The 25,046-nt window shown below is 40.7% G+C and overlaps 1 protein-coding gene across 1 annotated transcript in view; it reads right to left on the bottom strand.

Annotated features, from left to right (window-relative positions):
• Window positions 1–361: 361 nt before the first annotated feature.
• Window positions 362–25,046, bottom strand: part of LOC142140563 (olfactory receptor 56A4-like) — an 82,851-nt gene continuing 58,166 nt past the window's right edge. The window contains exon 8 of the mRNA XM_075198273.1: window positions 362–2,103. Coding sequence (XP_075054374.1) covers window positions 1,133–2,103 — 971 coding nt within the window. The 3' untranslated portion in view covers window positions 362–1,132. The remainder of the gene's footprint in view (window positions 2,104–25,046) is intronic.

Below are 25,046 nucleotides of genomic sequence, written 5' to 3'. Positions count from 1 at the left end.
TTTTTTTTTCTTCCCCAATTCATCAAAGAGTTAACGCTGCCGGCGTGAAGTTTCACCAGTTTTCTCCTTTACACAGGGAACCTGTGTAACCACCGGGGACCAGTCACTTTGTGCTTTGGGGGCCAGTCACTGTGTGCTCCGGAATAAATATCTGTCTTGTGCCAATTGTGTCATATTAACTTGGAAGAATCTTTTTGGTTTTTTCTTACAATTTATTTCTTGCTTTTCTCTAAATAATGGTGATAAAATAAAAAATATATTTATTCCACTCTGCAAGCAAATCTCCATCTGTCTTTAAAAAGCAATAGTACAGTATAATGTATTAACCTGTCTACAATAAGAAATTAAAACATATGGACCTGAATCATTAAGGAGAGCAAAGCTCAAAAAATGAGTAACTTTGCACCCAGGCAAAGCCATGTTGCATTGGATGGGGAGGTAAATTTAAAACGTGGGGACAGATTTATAGTCGGGATGGGGCATGTCCTAGAGCAGCTTCAAATTTCAGTGTAAAATTAAAGCTTTCAAGTATTTGTGTGCTGCATGAAACAGCAGCTAATATTTTCATTACATGCAAAATTATTATTATTATTATTATCCTTTATTTGTTAGGCGCCACAAGATTTCCACGGCGCCGTACACCATACAAACAGTACACTATACAGGGTGAAACAGCACAAAACAATAAACAAAAATACCAGTAATTCAGAAACTCCAGGCAAGTTAAAGCAATAAACATGGAGCAGAAGAACAGGTAGGGAGACAGGAGGGACGAGGGCCCTGCTCATTTGAGCTTACATCCTAAGGGATGTAACAAATAAATATGCACCCCTTGCATTGTAACATGGTTTGTCCAGGATCAAAGTTACTCCCTTTTTTTTGCCTTACTCTCCTTAATGACTAAGGCTCTATATTCAGTGAAATAGGCACATCTGCAAAGCGGAAATATTGGTCTGGTCTTGTAGCCAGTAACAGCAGATAACAGATAAATTAAACAACACATTCAAGTATTTAAGCAAATAACACAAATAATATTATATAATAATCTGTAAGCATCAAATGGAACAAAATCCTCGATCTTCTTTTATTCCTTATTCGCATCTTCCTCCATATGAATGTTCTAGACTTCAATTCATGGGTAAATTTGAATCTTTCCCACCATTCTCTTTATGGAGTGCCTGATCTCCTTGGTCAGGATGCCATATATAAGTGGGTTCAGAGCTGGTGGCAGTAGCTGGTGAAGAAGAGAAAGTACAACATGTACAGGTCGAGGAATCTCCTTGAGTGCCCGATTGGACACTATTGTGGTGGCAATTGTGATGTAAAACAAGCAGATAAGAATAAGGTGAGAGCCACATGTCCGAAAGGCTTTGGAGGCCGCATTGAAGGAACGTGTGACAACGACGGTTCGGAGAATGACTGAATATGAAACAATGATGAGCAGGAGATCTGCACCACCAATCACCAAGAAAACCACTAAACCATAGATGCTGCTAGAAGTGTAGTCACTGCAGGACAGTTTTTCTACTGACATGTTCTCACAATAACAATGAGGAATGTCTCTGCTTGAGCAATAATCAAGATTTGCAGCCAATATGGGTATGGGCAACGCGAGAGCCAAGTTCCTGATCAGAATGAATACACTGGCTTTGGACACAAACTGTTTTGTGATAATGGAAGAGTAATGCAGAGGGTGACAAATGGCGACATATCGGTCATAAGCCATTACCAAGCATATAGAAGACTCCATGGCTGACCACATTGTGAGGAAGAACATCTGGCTGAAGCAAGCTGCCGCTTGTATGGTCTTGGCTTCAGTCCAGAGGACAACTAGAACATTGGGAGTGGCAGCAGTGCAGAGGAGAAGATCCACCACGGAGAGCATAGCCAGGAAGTAATACATCGGATGATGGAGTCTCGGCTCAGCATAGATGACGACCAGCAATGTCACATTGGAGACTAGAGCAACAAGGAGAAAGAACATAAAAAGACCAGAGATATTCCAGCTGTGAACCTCCGGAAAACAGATGAAGGTGAACTCCAAAGATGAGTTGTTTCTGGGATATGTCTCCGTGTGATTATTATTCAGAAACAAACTGCCATCTGTATCGGACAAAAAATAAATAAAAAGAACATTAAAGAGTAATATGTTATTAGAGATATTGGAGGAACAGAAGAGGAAGCTGCACACATGGCAGAGGATTTATTGTTGGAATCAGTAAACTTCCCTCTTCATTTGCAGCCACTTTTTATCAATATGTTTATTTTATTAATTTGCTTTTCATTTTATTTTAATAGCTTCGCATCTCCTGAAGACACTGACCCAACTTGCACTATACAACAGCACTGACCCTCAGGCTGCTCCTCCTTGATAAACTTCTCTACTATATGTGACCCACTCTGTATCCAGTGGTGGAACATTCACCGTTGCCAGGTGTGCAGTGGCTGGGAGCTGAGAGGGAGCCCATCGCTGTTCAGCTTCATGCTACGGAGGTAGTTGTAGCTGGCACAGGCATTAATAGGGGGTGCATGCGCAGATGAAGGTCGGAAGCCACAGGAGGATGGACAATAGTTTTGCTAGAAGATGAGTGGAAAATTCTATATCCTTCAAACAAGGCTGCATCAGAATCAATGGGGCCCAGTACTGGTTAATCTGGAAGGGCCCCCTTCTCTTCGCCGCACATGAACTCCCCTCCCTCACCACAATAAATGCTATGCTACCCCCTCCCCATATCACAATAGATGCTGCGCTGCCCCCCATATTACAATAGATGCTGCGCTGTTCCCCCCTCCCCATATTATAATAGATCTCCCTCCCCATATTATAATAGATCTAATTCACTTACCTTGTTTTTCGCATGATGTGGCGGCTCCCAGTCACTGAATGACTAGATGCGCACAGTGATGACGTCACCGCGAGTGCGCTTCAAGCCTATCAGTGACTGGGAGCCGCCACATCGCGGAAGATCACAGGGAATGCCAATATCAGCTGTAGGGGGCCCTGGACAGACCAGGGGGCCCAAACCACAAACAAAATGTCATTCAGAGCCAATAACTATCACAACTGAGGGGGCTTCATCCCAGGGCTGCAGCGGCCTCGTGTCCCCCCCAGTGATCTCCTGGAACAATCAATTCAGGCTGCACTGTGCCAGTTTCTAGCACAGGGTCAGATATGTAATAAAGTGAAAATGTGTCTGGTCATGAAGGGGTAAAACACCTATTGCCGTGAAGGGGTTAAGTAATCATAGCAGTAGTAGTATTAGTGCTGCAGAGTACACAGTAGTCACACCCTTAATGTAGTCAATCAATGTAATAACCCTGCGATATTAATAACACAGAGAAACCACACGGATGTGGTAATATCCAGTAATACCACACCAGAGGTCTCCTTATCTTGTGTAAACAGAGATGGGGAATTAGTAGAATAAACACATATTAATAATAAGTAATATCACAGCACCCAGGGAACCTAGAGAGGAAGTAGAACAATATTGGAAAGTTCCAGGAAGTTCTGGATTCTGGAGTAACCTGGGGAAAAACGGCCTCTTCACCGGCTTTGGGGGAGGGGGTCACTGCAAGACACACACTGGGGAAGGGGGTTCCCAAAACTCATGCTGCGCGCCCACAGGTCACACTAAGTGGAAGTGATTGTATGTGACTAATGTACAGACATATATATCCTGACATGTAACAATATCCTTGTTCCTGAATACTAAAAACTACACAGTACCACTTCTCTTTTTTATATGCTGGATGGATGTAATTCTCATTCCTATGAATGATTGGACTGCTGCACAGTATAACTTCTCTCTTTCATCATGAAAGGTGTGCATCTGATTTTAACTGCATTTTAATGGTGTTTAAAGCATATAGGTCAGAGTAGGACCTGCATTTAATGTGGTGCCCTTGACGCTGGGATGCAAAATATGAACTAATATCTCATGTTTTCATGTTGCTAGACACATACAGATATGGGTCGTTACGGATAAGCACTGACAACAACTGTATTTTTGTGGGCATTTATTTTGCCATACAGCTGGTACCATATATATATATATATATATATATATATATATATATATATATATATATATATATATATATATATAATGGGATGCAGGCTTATTTTTTCTCTGGTTTTACCACTCTGTCTACCTTGTAATATCTTGTTGCTTTGTATTTTTTCTTCATTTGGTACAATGCTGTGGAATATGCTGGTGCTATATAAATAAATGGTAACAAATACATTATATATATTTACTTCACCCAGAGCCGTAACTTAGAATTCTAACGCCTGGGACGAAAAAGACAAATGCCCTCAATTTTAACCAAATTAACCTAAAATATTCCTAAATTGCGGCCCCCTTCAGCGTTGTGCCCTGGGCGGTCGTCCCTATCGCACAGCCCTAGTTACGGCCCTGACTTCACCGATAGTGAATTCTAACTGGATGCTGTAAGAAAAAAGGAATATCCAAGTAATTGCTTGGACACACTCAGACAGATCAAACTGCTAAAATCTTCCAACTCGCAAAAACAGGGAAACATCTATGTGAATTTTCAAACTGAAAAACTGATGTGACAAATGTTTTCCAATCAGTTCCAGCTTCTGTCCCTGCAGAAACAGCGATCCCGGAACATTCCCAACTGTGCCCCAAACATTAAGCCCAGCAGTCTTCCTATACATTATACTATCACAGAGACCCTACACAATACATTCTACATAGACCCCTACTGTAATATTAGCTTTCTACAGTCAAGCAATGTTGCATCAGAATTTCCCACCAATCAAATTTTGTGGTGAAATGAGCTGTTTCACAGAGGTGTACTGAGTATAACTGAGCATGACTGCCCTTAGCATACTGATTGGTGCATGATGCTGGAGAGTCACCAATCAGAGTGGTGGGAAGTCTCCACACACCATTCACTGATTGGTGAATGGATGGAACTATCCTCCAATCAAAGTGCAGGAAGGTGTCACACCTCCTCTCCAGTGCAGAGTGGCAAAAGACAGGGAGGGATGAGTAATTTATCTGGGTCTCCACCAGAGATCTAGGGTCTACATTTGTATTGTATATGTGTCACTATAATGTTCGTTGTGTTGTATATGGGTCATTAGAATGTTTTATGTGTTGTATATATTTGTACTGTATAGAGGATTCAACTATGTATTAAGGAGAGCAATTATTTATTAGAGATGCTCAGGCTCAGTTTTCCAAAAACCGAACCCCCCCGAACATCACCAATCCGTGTAGCGAGCCAAGCCAGCTCAGTACTTTCCCGCTTCCTCGGATCTAAATCGAGGCAAAACGTCATTGCTGCATCGTCGGATCTCGCAGGTTTTGGATTCCATTAGTTCCTACCTCCCCAGAGATCCAGCGTCATTGCTCACAAGGGGTAGCAGTGTTCTTGTCACTCTCCAGTCTCCAGTGACATTGCTCAGTGCCATTGCTCACACAGAAACAGGAGGGGTAGCAGTGTTCTTGTCACTCTCCAGTCTCCAGTGACATTGCTCAGTGACATTGCTCACACAGAAACAGGAGGGGTAGCAGTGTTCTTGTCACTTGACAAAAATTGACTGGAAATGACTGGAAATGAATGTTATTGAGGTTAATAATAATAATGTAGGAATAAAATAGGGCCAAATTATGTGATTTCACCATTTTGTAGCAATTTAAAAAAAAAAAAAAACCAGATCAAAAATCAAAACCAAAACACGAAGTTAAGATAGATCCAAAACCAAAACCAAAATCAAAACATGGGGGTCAGTGAACATCCCCATTATTTATCACACCTAGTAGAAGTAGTAATGTGAAACGCGAAGCAGATGAGGACACGAACTTCTGGACGACTGACTTTGACTCATTGATTCACCTTTTCTGATTCAACACACACACACATTTCTGCACATTTTATTTTTTCCTGTAATTTTGACGGGCTTTTAACTAGTTCACACATAATGCCTCATATAATACTATATTACCTTATATACTACCATCATATGTCATATACCACTATATAACCTTATATACTACCATTATATGTCATATACCACTATATAACCTTATATACTACCATTATATGTCATATACCACCATATACCCTTATATACTATCATAATGCCTCATATATCACCATATACCCTTATATACCACCATCTTATGTCATATACCACCATATACCCTTATATACTACCATAATGCCTCATATACCACCATATACCCTTATACTGCTATCATGCTTCATATACCACTATATAACCTTATATACCACCATCATATGTCATATACCACCATATACCCTTATATACTATCATAATGCCTCATATATCACCATATACCCTTATATACCACCATCTTATGTCATATACCACCATATACCCTTATATACTACCATAATGCCTCATATACCACCATATACCCTTATACTGCTATCATGCTTCATATACCACTATATAACCTTATATACCACCATCATATGTCATATACCACCATATACCCTTATATGCTACCATAATGCCTCATATACCACCATATACCCTTATATACTACCATCATGCCTCATATACCACTATATAACCTTATATACCACCATCATATGTCATATACCACCATATACCCTTATATGCTACCATAAAGCCTCATATACCACCATATACCCTTATATACTACTATCATGCCTCATATACCCTTATATACTACCATAATGTCTCATACACAACCATATACCCTTATATACTACTATCATGCCTCATATACCACCATATACCCTTATATACTACTATCATGCCTCATATACCACCATATACCCTTATATACTACTATCATGCCTCATATAACACCATATAGGTGTATATATAACCATAATGTCTCATATGGTCCCAGTGAAAAGTGCACTATTATCATACTCAGGAATCATTAAAAATGGGGATTGTAGTGATCCCAGGTCTACGTGTAACCTGCGTTACTGGATCAGTTCTCACACTGCAAAGTCCAGCTATTTCCCCACTTAATACCATCTACATGGGATCCGCCTGACACATACATGTCTGTATATCAATCAGTGTTACTAAACTCAATATATTATAAATAATTATATAATCAGATAAATTCCTGACACAAGAGGAAAGAACATCACAACCCAACACGTCTGCAGTCCAGCAGCTGGGAAACAAGAGCTACAATTCCATCTGTTACATTGACTGTAGATGGAAATATCTGGGATATATTCTGTGATCAGTCTTTTCTAATAGCACATTGTATACTGGTTACGTGAGGAACCTGTGTTATATCTATTAGGTCTTATTCCATAACATATAATATAAAGCGGCCGTGTAGCTGCGGTCACTTACTCATGGTTGCGTCTTGTCTCCTGTCGCTCCTGTCAGGGAATAAATCTCTAGATTAGTCTTCAGCTCATTAGCAGGAAATAGGCTGGGAAACAATTTACTAATAATGTGAGGAGAACCCAGGAAACTAGATAGTGGTTTCACAATCCTGCAATAATACTTCTGTAAAATGCACTTATCACAGGAGAAAGGGTAATAAGGTCTAATAATATACTGGATGTATTCATTCTATACCCAATATAGACTGGGATCTGTAGTAATGATATATTTATGTTCAGATTTTGTTGATTGTCAGCTTTTAATGAAACATACTTATTATACCTTTCTATATATTATATAGAATATCTTAACTCTGCACAATCCCCAGGTTCAATCATTTTATTCACTTTTATTCAGATACATACAGACTGCAGATTCCCTATGTATCCCCTTTATAGCCATTGTGTATCCCGGTGGCGATCCCTACCAACTCCTTTGCTGCGCCCCTAAACCGTGATGCAGCGCCCCCTTCCCTGCAAATGAATGGTTAGCACTTCTGCCTCACAGCGCTGGGGTCATGAGTTAAATTCCCAACCATGATCTTATCTGTGTAGAGTTTATATGTTCTCCCTCAGTTTGCGTGGGTTTCCTCCGGGTGCTCTGGTTTCCTCCCACACTTCAAAAACATACTGGTAAGTTAATTGGCTGCTATCAAAATTGACCCTAGTCTGTCTCTGTCTGTCTGTCTGTCTGTGTGTGTATGTTAGGGAATTTAGACTGTAAGCTCCAATGGGGCAGGAACTGATGTGAATGAGTTCTCTGTACAGCGCTGCGGAATCAGTGGCGCTATATAAATAAATGGTGATGATGAAATGCATGTTTTCCGCTACTTAGACCAGGCAGAAACTTGGCCTTTTCCCTCTTTTACTTTACAACAGCCTATTTCCAGCTCCCCCCAGCATGGGTGCTGCCATATCCCCTTATGGGCCATAGGATTATACCACGACAGAGCCTCAATTGGTCAGACCCCTACCCATCCCCCTTGGGACACTACACATGCTCATACCCCAGACAATTTTCTCCCAGCTATGCGGCATGGTCTATTGAGGAACCCTGGAGCACCTTCACACAGTTCCCATCCGAAAGGGACAAAAGCTTCCCTCCTGTCACTGGGTTTTTGCCCCAGCTTAACTGCCCTTCCCCAAACCCCCCCCATCCACCTCCCAAGCACCCCCTCCTTTGCACCTGTGCACGGTTTTACTACCAAGTGCTAATGTCTCCTCTCATTCAGCACCTCAGGTCCTGTTCAGTCCTTTGGCACAGCAGACATGTCCCATGGAGAGGACCTCCAGACGACTTTGCCTCTACAACCCGAGATTTCTCAGTCAGCAACGGCGGCTTCCGATATAGTGGCAGAAACACATGCAACTCCAACCCACACTGGTGAGTATGCAGATTCTGCTATTATACGCACCCACACTCCTAGCCCACCTGTTTCCATGATTAGTGACGACTCCTCCTCCTCAAGTCATGACCCCCACAAACTGATACAAATTTTAAACACTCACTTTGAGGGTAGCAAGACCAGGAGAACAAAACAGGCAGAACTGTTTCGTTCTGTGCCAACAGGGAGACCAATGGTATGATGTGAGAACACAGCCCTACTGTCTGGCATACGAGCTAGTGTTAGTGACAAAATTTTTAAAAAAATTATGTCGACATGTTATGCGGCCAAAAAAGACTTAGATACAGCTTGCGCTAAAGGAGGCATAGGAGAAGAGGCCCATAAAAACTTCCAAAATTGGCTGAGAGGGTGCTGCATTTTCTTGGCATGCTATCTTAAGACCAGACCAGAGAGAATTCTGGATGTTTGGAAATACTTTCACCTCATAAACAAAATGTTTATTTGCGATTGGCCTGGGACTTGACGCATATATGACAAGAGGTTCAGAGAAAAAGCTAATGGCCTTGCATCTATACCACTAAGTTATAAAGATGTAGAGATTTGGATCTCTCTCAGCCGCATAAGTTTGTCTCCGGGGCAAGGAGGTTCAGTAGCGAGGTTTCCGCCACTGGAAAGACATGGCACTCCCCACTTCCCCAAAGCAGATGCTTTACCTTTAATAATTCATGCTGTGGCAAGAGTGAATCCTGCAGGTACCGACACGTGTGCTCCTACTGCCGCGGAGCTCAACCCTTTAAAGAGTGCTGAAGGAATGCCGATGACCTAGGCAAAAGACAAGGTAACACCGGGGGCAATGCTTAACACCCTCTTCCCCATCATATCAACCGTAATCAATGCCTATGCCTCCCAGGCTTCTTTTCTCTGCAAGGGTTTCTGCGTCAGTTTCCGACTCCCCATCAGTCATTGGGTGGTTGTGGCTTCCGCAAAGACCCTTTGTTCGTTGTACCAGAGACCAGTCATCCTGGCCGATAAGGTTCGCAAGGAGGTTAGCCTGGGACGCATGGTGGGACCTTTCCCTTCTCCCCCTCTTCCAGGTCTACTCATTTCTCCTGTAGGGATAGTACCTAAAAAGCAGCAGGTAAATTTCGCCTCATACAACATTTATCCTACCCCTCGGGTAGTTCAGTTAATGACACCATTGACCCAAACATCAGCGCCGTAGTATATATATAATTTGATGACGTTTTGTTTTTATTTAAAGAGTTCTGTGCAAGACCACTGATGGCAAAATAAGACATAGAATCCGCTGTCCGGCTACTTCCCCTGCACCCAGAATCATTCAAATCTATGGGTTTCAAAATTCATGATGGATACTACATAGGAAGGTGCCTTCCCATGGGATGTTCGGTCTTGTGCACTTTCTTTGCGGCTTTCATTGGTACATGCAAATGGAACGGACCACCATGGCACATTATAGCACACTATCTTGATGATTTCCTATTTGTGGGTCCTGTCGATTCAACAATTTGCGATGATCCGTTATTCTCTGCACAAACTTTATTCTCCATGATGGGGGTACCCATCGTCCCAGGATAATAAAGAGGGGCCTGTGACCTGTCTCTTTTTTCTGAGTATTGAAATTGATACATTAGAGGGCTGATGTCGTTTGCCATCCGACAAAATCAGAAAACTATAAGCAGTAATAACCAAGATATTGTCTTCACCGTTTAGTACTTTGCGTCGGGTCTAATCTCTTCTGTGTTTTTTTAATTTTTCATGTCGAGTGATACCTATGGGGAGAATATTCTGCAGAAAGGTTCAGTTAGCCACAGACAGTTTTCAGTGACCCCATGCACGGACTCACTTAGACGAGGAACTTAGAGGTGATTTGAGAGTTTCGTTATGGTTCTTTCAATATTTTAACGGAAGTAGGATTTGGCTCAACCTCCAAATTTCCACCAAGGCCCTGGATTTACACATAGATGCATCAGGAGCAAAGGGCTTTGGTGCGTTCTTCCAGGGGGGAGTGGTGTGCCCTCCCTTGGCCGCAGGCATGGAGATTTAACGGCCTTGTGCGCAACCTCTTGACTATACAATTATTCCCCATTATAGTGGCAATAGAATTATGGGCCCCCTATCTCCATGGCTTGAAAGTGTTTTTTTGGGTCGATATCCTTGGTGTTGTCCAGGCAATCAACCATCAGAGCGGTTCGTCATGGCCAGCAGTTAACTTGTTGTGGGTCCTGGTGCTTCGTTGCCTGGATTATGACATCAATTTTCGTGCGCATACTTTCACGTTTCCAACTGGGGACGTTTTAGATCATTGGCCTTGCATGCGCAATTTACTGGAATACTATGTCCGCCTTATGTTTGACAGATGGTCCAGCCAGCATAATGGTCCCTGCGAAAACGTCTCTCGCCCCATCAGCTAGAAAGACATACCATTAAGCCTGGCAGCGGTGAGTACTTTTTCAGGTGGTGCAATCCATAAGCCCATCCGATCAGACTTCCGGTATTAGGGAGTTTATGTGGGAGCGTTATAAGGCAGGAGTAATTAAAACAACAATGGCCGCCATGCTAGCAGGCATCTCCTTTATGGCCAAACTACAGGGCTTCCCAGATCCCACTAAGTCTTTCATCATAACAAAAGCTCTAAAGGGTTGGGCAAAAATGCACCCCACAATAGCCAATAGACCAACTCATGTTGTCCCGACTGATTACAGCACTGGCCGAAGTGACCATGGATTCCCACCAAACATTGCTTTTCAGTGCAACGTTTTCTATAGCATATCACAGGACTTTCAGAGTTAGTGAGCTGGGAGCACATTCCAAAGATTCCAGTGCCTCATCTTTGTTAGCTAAACACACCATAATCCAACACTGATGATACAATGCAAGATAGCCAGTTCCAAGAATGATCAAACAGATAAGTCATTGGTTGTCTTTGACCGTCCAAAACGAACAAGCCATAGTTACTAACTGTTAATGTGTATGGCAAGTATAAATCTTTGTGGTTTTTAATCAACATATGGGTAGTATTTAGATGTATTATTGATTGCTACCAACTCCCCCTATCACACATAGCATTCCCTCAAATTAAAGCTGAAAGTCTGCAGTTAAAGCACATCTTGTTAGTTTCATTTCAAATCCATTGTGGTGGTGTATAGAGCCCAAATTATGAGAATTGTGTCGATGTCCCAATATTTATGCACTTAACTGTATGTATATATATATATATATATATATATATATATATATATATATGTAAACCTATTGTAGCTCCTTCGTCACCTCCCCACCTCCAACATCGAGTCTTTCCTTCATGACATTCTCTCCATTCAAGCTCCTATCCCTGACCTCTACCCCCACAGCCTACTCAGCCTGTCCTCCTTCCCCTTGTCTCTGGTGACAAAGTTTTCTCTTTTCTTTTCCCCTTCCACCTGCCCCCACACTCTCATCCCTTTACTCCTACTACCCCCTCCCAAAGCCTGCTCATGCTTCTCTCATCACTTCAGCCTGTCCCTCTTTTCTGGTACCTTCCTCACCTCTTTCATGCATGCTCTTGTCTCATCATTCTTAAAGTCCTCATTTGACCCTGGTTCTCTCTTTAACTGAAGTCCAAACTATCTACTCCTATTTGCCTCTAAGCTACTTGAGTGACTAGTCTACAACTTCCTTCCTCTCTTCTCCCTTTCTCCTTGAATTGCTTTACTCTGGATTTCACTTCATTCATTCCACAGAAGCCACCCTCGTCAAGTCATTAATGATCTTTTCATGTCTAATTCAATCGGTGATTTCTAATTATTCATCCACCTGGACCTCTCTGCAGCGTTTGACATCATGAACCACCCTCTCCTCTTGTAAAACCTCCACTCCATCGACCTCCACCACACTGTCCTCTCCTAGGTTACCTCCTACTTCTCCAACCACTCCTTCTCTCTCTACCACTCAGGCCACCTCTCCTACCAATTGCCCATGACTCTATTCAAGGAGTTAAAAAGCCTTATTTGTAAAACCCACTATAGATAGCTGTCAGTGAAAGACCAGTCCTCTACTTTTATAGCAGTAACAGACAGATTAAGGAATCATGGCTACAAGCGATGACATCATCAAGGAATTTGGGAGCTGTTGTAAAAGTTTGACTCAGGCAATTGCCATATTATTTATGCTTGATCAGTATTTTGCTGCCACTGATACCCTGGAAAATCCAATACCTGTTATCCTTGAATATTGTACAGCATGGTTAACCACAAGTTTTGCATTTGATTTTGAATCACATTGATGTTTAATCAGTATTCCTGCTGCCATTGATACCCTAGGAAATTCAATGTCTGTATTTCTGATATCCAGCACTGCATAGTAAATCAAAAGTTTTGTCTCTGCTTCTGATTCACTCTGCTGTCATGTATGAACTTTTTCCTTGTTACTGCTGAAATGGATTTTGTCCATTTTCACAGCCTGTAATTTCATCAGTGCTCACAGTCTGTATACTGACATGTATTTATTATCCCATATTTGAATCCTTATGTAACATGATATTCTTGACTATCCCCATCTTTGTATGGCACTGCAGAACTTTGTGGCACCTTATAAATAAGTAGTTCAGCACCCTGTCCTTTTCACTAGTCCTTATCTATAACAAGGAATCATCCAAGATCATACACTCCCTCATTATAATAGTACGTTCTCTATTCTACTCATTCTCTTCCAGGGTGAGGGGTCTTATGTCAGGATTCCCAATATGAAGACCACAGACAGTAGCATAATGAAGTGGCTTTATCTTAAACACAGGTCACACAGGTAACATTGAGATGCAGTAAATGTAAGGCAGCCAGCACAAGTTCATGCAAACAGTACAAACAGGATATCAGGATTCCCAGGTTAGCCGAGAAGCTGTAGATCTGGCACAAGAGGATGACTGCAGGTACGGGTTGTCAGGATAACCAGATTAACTGAAAAGCTACAAATTAAGGTCATCAGGTTTGGCACTACAGGCATGGGATATCACCGAGGAAACAGACAGGAGGAAGGTCAGGCAAGCCAGGGACTTTAAATCAGAGGATCCACAACAAAACCAGGGAGTAAACAAGAGCAGGGTCTAACAGGGACGCAGTCAGAGTCAAGGAGCAATACGAGGAAACAAGCTGAGGTCAGATTCCAGAAGTTCTAACAGGCACAAATCAGGCAGTACTCAGAGATCCAGCTGCAATGGCAATTGATGAACTGGCTCGGATTGCAGGGAAAGGGAGTCTCTTAAAGGCCAGCCGCAGGTTATTAAGATCCAGCACTGATGAAGAAAACTTAACCCCTTGCAGGCAGGGTATCGCATAGGCAAAGCAGCATTCACAGAGGTGATGCTGCTTCAGAGGGGGGAAATCATGACAGCTTAATTTTTATAGATACTTCATATATTATACAGAAATACATTCCTATTAATATATAACAGGTGTGGTAACCCTGAACTGTAAAAAGAAACATTCTCTATGTTGCCATATTTCTACTGCTACATCATCAGTGGACCATATACAGGACACGAAAAAGCCTTTTTGGAAGTTTTATACCTCGAGTCATTATGGAAACTCTGAAGATTTTGCAGAGTGACCTTAATTCTCTGATAGGCATCCATACAGCAGTACCATCGCTGAGTGAATTCTTGGCTGTTTTACTTAGCTGTGGTGAAGGGGATATCAAAGATTGCTTTATAGTCATGTTTAAAAGCAGTCATATGGGCATTCCTGTTGTGACTTTATTAATTTGCCATTGGATGGGGTATCCATTTTTTACATTAAAAATGCTGTTTTACATCATTGTTCAATTTCCATATTTAGGGACAGTTGATGCAACACATATAGCCTTATAGATAATGTATCAATCTTTCTTAACCAGAAACATTAGCCTTCCCTCAAAGTTTAGGCCATATGTGAAGTATATGTCTGGTTTTGCACAGTTCTTGTTAGACTCCATTATAATTATGCAATCACTAATTTGGCAAAAATTATCAGAAATGATCAAAAAAACCTAAATTTTCTTGCAAATTACCGCCCCATCTCCCAGTTCCCATGCTCCTCCAAGCAACTTGAGAGAATTGCCTACACTCGCCTCACACACTTTCTTACAGCAAACAACCTACTTCAGTCAGGCTTTCAACACTCCACAGAGACTGCGCTGACCAAGGTTGTTAATGATTTGATCACAGCAAAAAGTAAAAACCAATACTCTCTTCTAATTCTCCTGGATCTCTCTGCTGCATTTGGCACTGCTAACCACTCTCTCCTCATACAAAAGCTACAATCCCTAGGTCTTGAAGGCACTGTCCTATCCTGGTTCTCATCCTACCTATCTAATCACTCTTTCAGTGTTAATTTCTCTGGATCCACCTCTGCTCCGCTTTCTTTATCAGATGGAGTACCACAAGGCTTAGTCCTAGGTCCTCTGCTGTTCTCTATCTACACCACTTCTCTTGGAAATATAATAAGCTCCTTTGGATTTCAGTATCATCTCTGTGCGGATGATACACAAATCTATCTATCCTCTCCTGATCTTTCACCATCTGTGTTGTCGCGAGTTACTGACTATCTTTCTGCCCTTTCATCTTGGATGTCTTCTTGCCAACTCAAACTCAATCTTTCAAAAACTGAAATAATAATATTCCCACCCAAAAACAGAAGCTTCCTGCCTGACATTTCTATTTCTGTTGATAACATGACCATAAATCCCACCCCGCAAGCTCGCTGCCTAGGTGTAATCCTTGACTCACAACTATTATTTATTCCCCACCTCAACTCTATAACTAAATCTTCTTGCATACATCTAAAGAACATTTTCAGAATATGCACATATCTCACACAAGACACCGCAAAAACCTTAATTCATTCACTCATCATCTCCTGCATCGACTATTGCAATTCCCTCCCTACTGGTCTTCCCAAAGTCAGACTTGAACCCCTACAATCTATTTTGCGCGGAGCAGCTAGATTGATTTTCCTTGCAAACCGTTCTTCCTCTGCTGAGCCACTCTGTCAGTCTCTACATTGGTTGCCTGTATTTCAACCAATTCAAAATAAAATTATTCTACTAACATACAAGACCGTCAACAAAATTGAACTGACATACATTTCCTCACTTGTCTCAAAATATCTCCCAACTCAACACCTCCGTTAAGCACAAGATCTGTGTCTCACTTCCATTCTCATCATATCCTCCCATTCTCGGTTACAGGACTTTTTTCAGGCTGCACCCACTTTGTGGAATTCCGTCCCTCGCACAGTAAGACTTTCCTCTAGTCTTCAAACCTTCAAGCATTCTCTGAAAACCCACCTCTTCAGATAAGCTTATGATCTTTCTCAACTACCATCTTAATCTCCCTAGATGTAACAGATTCTGGATACTTCTACTACTAATCTTGATTAGCGCTGGCTTACCTGAGGTGCGGAGTCTAACGATCTCCCCGGTGATCACCAAGAACCGCCGCAAGGCGGGGTGGGCTTCGCTGCCAGGAGTCGCAGGTCACGGTCCCCAGGTTCGCCCCAAGATGTAGTACAGCAGAGTGGAGCGGAGGTAGCGGAGTCAGACAAGCCGGTTCAGTACACAGGAATGGAGTCAGGCAGAATCAGAAGGCAACTCGAAGTCAACAAGCCAGGTTCGGTACACGGGTCACAAGAACAGAAGAATGGTCAGCAAGCCAGGTCGGTCCACAGGGATAGGAGAGCCAGGGTAGTCAAACAGGCAGAGATCAGCACACAGGAAGACACAGGAAACTGGAAGACACAGCAATCCACGAAGTACAGGAGCCAGGAACAGGTAAGTGTTGCTCTGACACTCAGCGAGTGTCAGAGTGAGGTTTTTATCCTGACAGCGATTCAAAATCCCCGCCTCTAGGTTGCGGTCACATGGTGTTGGATGCGGAAGTGTGGCTTCCGGGACAACGGAGAAGGTAAGTCCGTTACACTAGATTACCCCATTACCACCCTCTGCACAGCTAACGCAAGACAACAACCCTCTGACCAACATTGCCACACACACAGCCCACTCAATACTTTTACCTTTGTATTCTAGCTGGTCCATTGTGCAATATTATGTAGCACATGCCCTTGTGTTTCAAACTTCCATTGTCCCATATATTGTAAGCTTGCGAGCAGGGTTCTCTTACCTCTCTGTCTGTATGTATTACCCAGTATTGTTTTATTAATGTTTGTTCCCAATTGTAAAGCGCTACAGAATTTGCTGGCGCTATATAAATAAATATTGATAATGATGATGAGATGCAAGGTGAACAGTGATGGCTATTAGGTAAGTGTATCACATCATATCTCTACATATTATTTATTTATTTTGTTTATATATGTGATTTACTTAGAACATGTAAGATTAATGTACATAGAGACCTATTGCTACAACATTGCCCTCACCACAACATATTATTGTGTGGTAAACATTTTACTCACAATGCCATAATACACTTTTTTTAGTTTAAATAATAGCCTTCATATTGTGTACTCCTGACAAAAGTAGCACATTAGGAAGACTATTAGGTTTCAGACTTAGGATAGTATGTTACCATAAATTGATTGTTTCTCAATAAAAGTGTTTGTTCTATTTGATGGAGACAGCGCCTACTCACTCTGAATTTAAATTCAGCCACAGAGCATCAATTGCATACAGTTCGGGACATTCCTCAACCACATCGCTCACAATGCAAACATTTGATATGCTCAAAGCTCATTTCACTGTCTAGATTAGTCTGATGGAGCCCTTGTGTTTGCGCCGGATGTTACGTGCAACATTGTTGGTTTTGTGTCATTTTTCATAACATCACCATTTAGTATGGGGTGTCTATAGAGGAGGCAGTGGAGATTGTGTTTGAGAATCTCTAAGCTTCAGTCGTAGAAGAAGACCAGAGAATTAGGGATCATTTTATCCAACAAAAAATAAATTTTGAGTACAACATCAGATTACATATTAACTAATAAAAATACAAGATAAATCATCCATCTGAATGTTAAAACTACCATAAAATATGTTGTAATGCAAAGGGTAACATTTTTAGCAAATCAGCCATATAATGAATGCTGCAAAAAATAATGCTTAGCTGTGCTTAGCAGAAATAAAAAAATGAAAGTGAATTTAAGCAATCCTCATAGCAGATAATCATCATTATTTTATATATCGCCACCTATTCCGGAGTGCAGTAAAGAGAATATTTCATTTGTCATTCACATCAGTCCCTGCCCCATTAGAACTTACAGTCAGTTTAGTGTTAATTTCGTGAGCAGCCGATTTACCTACCAGAATAATTTTGGAGTGTGGGAAGAAATCTATGCAGACATGGGGAGAAAATGCAAACTACACTCAGTGAGTTAGATTCACTGGTCGTTTGCTGGCTGGGAAATGAACGCGTGACCCCAGCACATTTTACAGCTGCAACCTAATCTATATATCATCATCATTTATTTATATAGCGCCAACATATTCTGTAGCGCTTTACAATATATTTTTATATTACATATTTAAGGCTTAATATTTTGCATATTATACATGTACATTATAATCTCTGGGTTAGATAATGTCAGTATGCATGGAATATTTTAAAATGAAAGCTCTGTCTTCCTTAATGGGCTCCAGGAGTCGGGCTGTTGGTGTTTACACCGGTCCTGCTTCCAGGGACGAGATTGACCTGTCTTTTGGCACAGACTCTTCTGCTAATTCCAGACCCTCTTGGGCTAATGGTTAATGCTCATCTATGTGAATTAGACAATAAGGCAGTGTTAATTAAAATTATAAGAACAATGAATACATTGTTGAAAAAGGTAATATTCAAGTTTTTTAAAAAATAAATAAATATATAAAATATCACAACATCACATTATTCTTCCCATATAAATCAGACTACATATCACAGAGAGTTTAAAAGAAAAGTAAAACCGATCTTGGCAATCATCGTTTACATGATCTAAATGTCACAATTTTTTTACCTATTCCTAAATCAGAAGATGGCCTAACTTCTCCAATCATTTGTAAAATGTAATTAATTCATGTCATATGTAGCCAGGCCTTTCCTCAATAGCAAGAAAAACATTTTAATTTAAATTATGGACCCCATGATAGTAATATGTTTTAAGTTAAAAGTGTATTATACATTTAGATAATACATAGAATGTATGCTTACATACTGTACATTTAAATTAAACATACTTCGTTTCTATTTTGTAAAAAACAGTTATATGTAATTTTTGTACATATGTAATAGCGATGCTTTGAAAATAAACAAATTGCAACAACATTTCAAATTTACCTTGTCACATAGTTCACAACATGCGAGACCTCTGATTCTAAAGGAGAACTTGTGGATGAGATGGTAGAGAATAGGTAGACAGGAGTAAAGAGATGTTTTAGTTGTTATTTCATTTTTGTATTTAAATATGGACCTTACATGGTGTAATGTGGTGCTCACTGAAGCTAATCATGTCACCACAATGATTCCCTCAATGTATTGGGGATCTAAGTAGACCAACATGGTCTGATCCAGGGGTGACAAGCAGTTTTTCAGCCACATTGTTGAACCTTATCTTCAGCCATACTAAAGTTTCCTGTTTGGTGGCAGGGGCCAGGTTAATTATTATCATTGTGACATTTTAGAATCTTACAATATTTTCCTTTTAATTTGGAGTATGGAAAGGACACCTCGGTATTGGTATTTTCTAACCCTAGACAATTCTTTTGTGTCATGACATGAACAAGTAAACAAGTATACCCCCAAAGAAGTAAGTCAGCCAATCCCTGTGCTGGTGAATCTTTTCAAAATCCTCATTCAGTTACAACTATGAGGTAAAGTAACTTCAATTGGGAGGAGTTCATCATACTGGCTAGATAAATGGGCAGATACCTTGATGTAAAAATACCTATCAGCAATGCCCAAAAGAGAAGAGCATAGTGCTGTTCATAGGGAAATATGCAGAACGCTGTGACCTACTGGCTCCAGGAGAGTATGTTACAATTTTAAATACTCTACGGTCATGTTTTCTTTAAATAATACCTCCAAAAGCAATTGCGACTTGTCAATGCTATAGGCTGTGGTGAAAGTGTAGATATAGAAGTAGTGGTATGGAAAATGTAAATGAAAGGAAATTGGATAGCTTTACAGTAAAGGCAGTCGGAGAAGAGATGGTATGACTACCATTGTGTACCAGAACACTTCCACAACTGGCTTTAAGACAAATAATGTCTGATTAATATAACATCCAAATAACAATTGTCATGAGACAGGAACATCAATGTAATATGAATTGTACAATATGTATGTACAATTATTTTCTTTACAATGAATTATTTTTCCAATATTGATAGTTCAGGAAGAAATGCATATAACTGTGTTACAGTGAAATTAGAGTGAAATTTCTTACATTTATTGCCTTTAATGGTAATTATTGCAATTAAAATGTACAAATATTTGTATTGTCGCAAAATCAGGTTAGGGTTGTCGTCTTCTGGGGTAATCTGCAGCACTTCCCATACAGCAGCCAAGTAATAGCTCACCAATCCAGTGCCTCGGTACAAGTAGCCGCAGCTTTTTTTATATAGCAGCATAAAAATAAACAAAACATAACATGAATCCCAAACAGTCCAGCTCTAACTAACATAATAAAGAATTCCCTGTCTAAGATGAAAGGACCAAATGTCTCACACATGCAAAATAGCAGAACTTACTGTTCCCCAGGTAGTGAGAGACTAAGAGAACAGCCTCACAGTCTTTTACCAGCTCCTCACAGGTGGAACTCCTAATTAGCCAGCAAGTGTCTGGTAAGTTTGAAGACTTGAAATGGGCCTAATGAATGAAGCCCCGCCTTTCTCTCTCCATTCATAACCCCAGGGACTCTACACCGGCTTTTTCTGCAGCCGAATGGATATTTTGAAAGCGCTTTCACCAAACACAAACAATCTCCCTGGGGTTTTAAAGTATAAAGTACAGAAACCTCGGCCATATATACCTCCCATCAATCACTTCCCCTGTGCTTCTGTCACAGTATACATAATGTGTACATAATGTAAGTCTCCTTTTTTTATGGGGAAAAAAAACTTTGGTTTACCAAAAACTGCATCAATTTAATGCAAAAAAAATATCTAAAGTTAAAAAATGTACATAAAGTTGCATCACTGCTGTGAATAACTTTATTCATTATTTATTTAGTAACAACTATTTATATAGCAGGGAAGGAGATGAAAGTAACTAAGAGGCAACAGGAGTTTGAGGATTGGGAGGAACTGAGAGTCTTAAAGTAGGATTGTTTTGGAGAGTGATAGGACAGAACTGTAAGAGAAAAGAATACACTTGAAGTGAAGGAAGGCAGCATGAGTGCGCACAATGGGATCATTTATGAAGATAGCAGGTAAGTTTGGAGTACCAAGATTGAGGTGGGGATTGGCAAAGCTTGATAGTGACAGCCATGGTAAGGGTGTGACTATCAAAGAGACAGGTGCTTAAGAAGACGAGGAGTGAGAAAAGAGAGAAGGATCTATGGTGTTCAGGCTCCACCTGGTGAGAGTAAGGGATGGGTAAGGTGAAAGGGGTGAGGAGATTCTTAACGAGAGCAGATGGTGATCAAAGGGAAAGAATGTGATTAGTTGCCAAAGTTATATCTAAACCCCCCCTGTTTCCCCCTAGCATTACTTAGATGTTACCTGGACTCTGTTCCAGCCTCTGCACCATTCTATTATTCCATTTATATTTTTCTCTACAGTGAAGTAAAACATCGCCATCGCCATTTATTTATATAGCGCCACTAATTCCGCAGCGCTGTACAGAGAACTCACTCACATCAGTCCCTTCCCCATTGGAGCTTACAGTCTACATTCCCTAACATACACAGATAAGGAGAGAGAGAGACTAAGGTCAATTTTGATAGCAGCCAATTAACCTACCAGTATGTTTTTGGAGTGTGGGAGGAAACCGGAGCACCTGGAGGAAACCCACGCAAACACAGGGAGAACATACAAACTCCACACAGATAAGGCCATGGTTGGGAATTGAACTCATGACCCCAGCGCTGTGAGGCAGAAGTGCTAACCACTTCGCCACCAAGCTGCCCACATAGGGAATCTTTGAAATTCTTCAACAATGGAAATAATAGGAGAGATCATTAATGTGATCAGTGCCCATGATCCCTACAAATAGATAAACACAAATAGACTAAATATCTACAAGTACCATGTTGCTGGGACTATATTACTGTATCAAACAATAATTATCATTACCGATGGGCTGTTTTGGAGGCTGTGTATTGATGACCCAGAACACAATACATCAGTTTATGTCACCATCATCCACGGGTTTGTTTAGCATGTTCCACTTTTAGTCTTCTATTCATTTTTCTTGATGTTTTTGTTTCTATCCCTTTCATAAAAACCACTTAAGCAGGAAGTTGTATTTATTTTTGGAAAAATAATAAACATTTAAATGAAAATGCCCCCAAAACAAGCACTATGTAACTTTGCATAATAGATTAAAAATGACCAGTGAATTAATAGTTAAACCTTATGCTTTCTGGTTTCCTTTACGGAGAAAGCAGACGGGTGAATCGTCAGTGAGCACTTATCAGGGTTCTATCAGTGGTAAATGAGACAAGGGCAGGCCATCTTTTTGGGGAATATTCCCATCAACAGAATATCACTTTACTCTCCCTCCACTAGATGGAGCTCTTGGCTCATTTTGCTGACTGGAGACACAAAGGCGATAATGATTTTCTTCTGTGTTTAATGTAATACCCAGTACGGGATTAGAAAGGGAGTTAAGAGCTTTATTGATTTTGTAAATGAAAAAAAAAATTCATCATGTCGACCACTCTTCTGTATGATTAAATGTTTCAAAGGTAGTTTAACAGTAAATTACTATAGTTTAACCACATGGGCCTTATACAATGTGCAGGTTATTTATTACTTCCCCAGAAGCATCCATTCACTGTGAATAAAAACAAGAGCAGAAAAAATATAGGAGCTTGGCTCATATAACTAGTAGTTAGTAGATTAAGATTATACTAGGCTCTAAAGGTTCATTATTATACTCTCCTCTTCCCCTCTTTCCCTATATCTCCCTCTCCCTTTATCTCTCTTACATAAATTCTTTCTTTCTTTCTTTCTTTCTTTCTTTCTTTCTTTCTCAACCTTTCTCTCCATTCACTCCAGGGAACCCTCAAGCTAGATCTTGCTAGAGCCAAGTCTTTTGGAAAGCTGTCTTTCCATCACACTACACAATTTCCCTGGAGTTTAGAAAACATAAAATGGAATTATGGAACATACATGCAGACCATCTATAATCTTCCCAGTGTGTATATCCCAGTATACACAATGTTTACATATTTCAGCCAGGCTGTTGTAGGAATGATTAAAGTGAGAAGTGACTTTGTGCCACAACTCTGAGAGCTAGGATATCTGCTACTGTTGACGCAACTCTAGTAGGAGGTGCGGAGTCTAACGTGCCCCCGGTCTTCTCCAGGATCCCCTGCAAGGAGGTATGGGTTTTGCCGCAGGAGGCGCGCAGGTCGCGGCCCTTCCACTGAGCGGTTAGCGAGGTACAAGAGAGGGAGAGGGTAGTCAGACTAGCCGGGTCAGCAACGTGCGGGCAGCGGAGATACACAGGGAGAATCCAGTAGAATGGTCAGACAAGCCGGGTCCGTAACTTTCAGGAGCTGCAGTACACAGGGAGAATCCAGTAGAATGGTCAGACAAGCCGGGTTCAAAACGGTAACACTGGAGAACAGGAGAGAGGTAAGGAACAGCCAAATGGTACACAGGAGTGAAGCACAGGAAGGCTGGAGCAGGGTGACCCAATACTCTGGTACCAGCATGGTTCCAGAGTATGTCAGCGGGAGCCCCCGGAGGTCGGCGGTACTGCCGGAAGTATCGCGTCTGGTTGCCAGGCAAAAAGACATGGAGGGGGGAATTACAGGTGCTCGTCCAAAAGCAGCGGAGAGATGGTGCCTGAAACTTTGCTTGCCATCAGCACCGTCTGAAGCACTGCAAGCTGAGAGAATGGGGAAGGATGTTTGTCAGCTTTGCAGATAATTATTGTGTGCACATAACTCTATGCTTAGAATGTACAGTGACTTAATTAACCAGATACACATTTGGGGATTAAAGTTTGAAGCAGCAGAAATCAAGTGTCAAGTTAGAAACTCTTCACACGCTGGTACATGACTCCCATAGACCGTAAAAAAATATTTTCTAGACAATGAGATAAGACCGATGACATTTTTCGATAAATGACCAATAAAAACCTATAATAAACTATTTATTGACCTGCGACAGGGCGAAAACGAATTTGTAAAAGACAAAACAAAAAAAATGTAACAATAAAAAAATTATACAAAATAATATTCTAATGTCCTAAACAACAAAATGACGGTATCATTTAATGTAGTATAGGAGAAGGAAATCCTCCCAGCAAAAGCCAGAAATTCCTTTGTAAAAGATCTGTCTCACTAGCGTGTAACTGGGATAAAACAGAAGACCAAGCACAGCTCAAATCTAGAAATTGCCAATATGAGGGAGTTTGAAAAGAGAGGCCAGCACCAAGGCTTAAACTTACAAAATCGGTGTTTGTTTTAATTTAGATCTTAAAAATATATTTTTTTTATTAACTAAGGGCCTGATTCATTAAGGATCTTAAATGAAGAGGATTCTTATTTCAGTCTCCTGGAGAAAACCATGTTACAATGCAAGGGGTGCAAATGAGTGTTCTGTTTTGCACATAAATTAAATACTGACTGTTTTTTCATGTAACACACAAATATCAACTTTAAATTTCAGTGTACAATTAAGCTATCAAGTATTTGTGTGCTACATGAAAAAACAGTCAGTATTTAACTTATGTGCAAAACAGAAAGCATTTGATGATCTGACCACCTTAGACCTTTAATAATAATTATACATATGCTATATAGGAAATCCATTTCCGTGGTAGTGAGGCCTTTAACGTTAAATCAAGTCCGCAGAACAGACACTATCAATGACTGGCACTAGAGGGAGCTGTTTCTTTGCTGGAGAATAAAACGCTGAACATTTTATTTTGCATAATTGATTTCTTCAATGGTTAATGCATGTTACATATTCTGTAACTTAGAGAACATAAAGCCGAGAGGGAGAAACTAACATAATATGCAGCTTTAATAAAATGTTTTTCCTTCAGTGCAATATGATTGAATTGTATTTACTAAACTCAGATTCATTTGGCTTTAGAGATGAGTGTTATTTTCAAGAGTGATCTGGGGAAATTCGCCTTATGTGTCGCAAGTCCTACGCCAGTCTTATGCCAGCCAACCACGCAGT

This window comes from Mixophyes fleayi, chromosome 2 (assembly GCF_038048845.1).
Source record: "Mixophyes fleayi isolate aMixFle1 chromosome 2, aMixFle1.hap1, whole genome shotgun sequence".
Taxonomy (NCBI): Eukaryota; Metazoa; Chordata; class Amphibia; order Anura; family Limnodynastidae; genus Mixophyes; species Mixophyes fleayi.
Note: the sequence above shows the minus strand (reverse complement) of the source record. Positions and strands in the feature narration are given on the sequence as shown.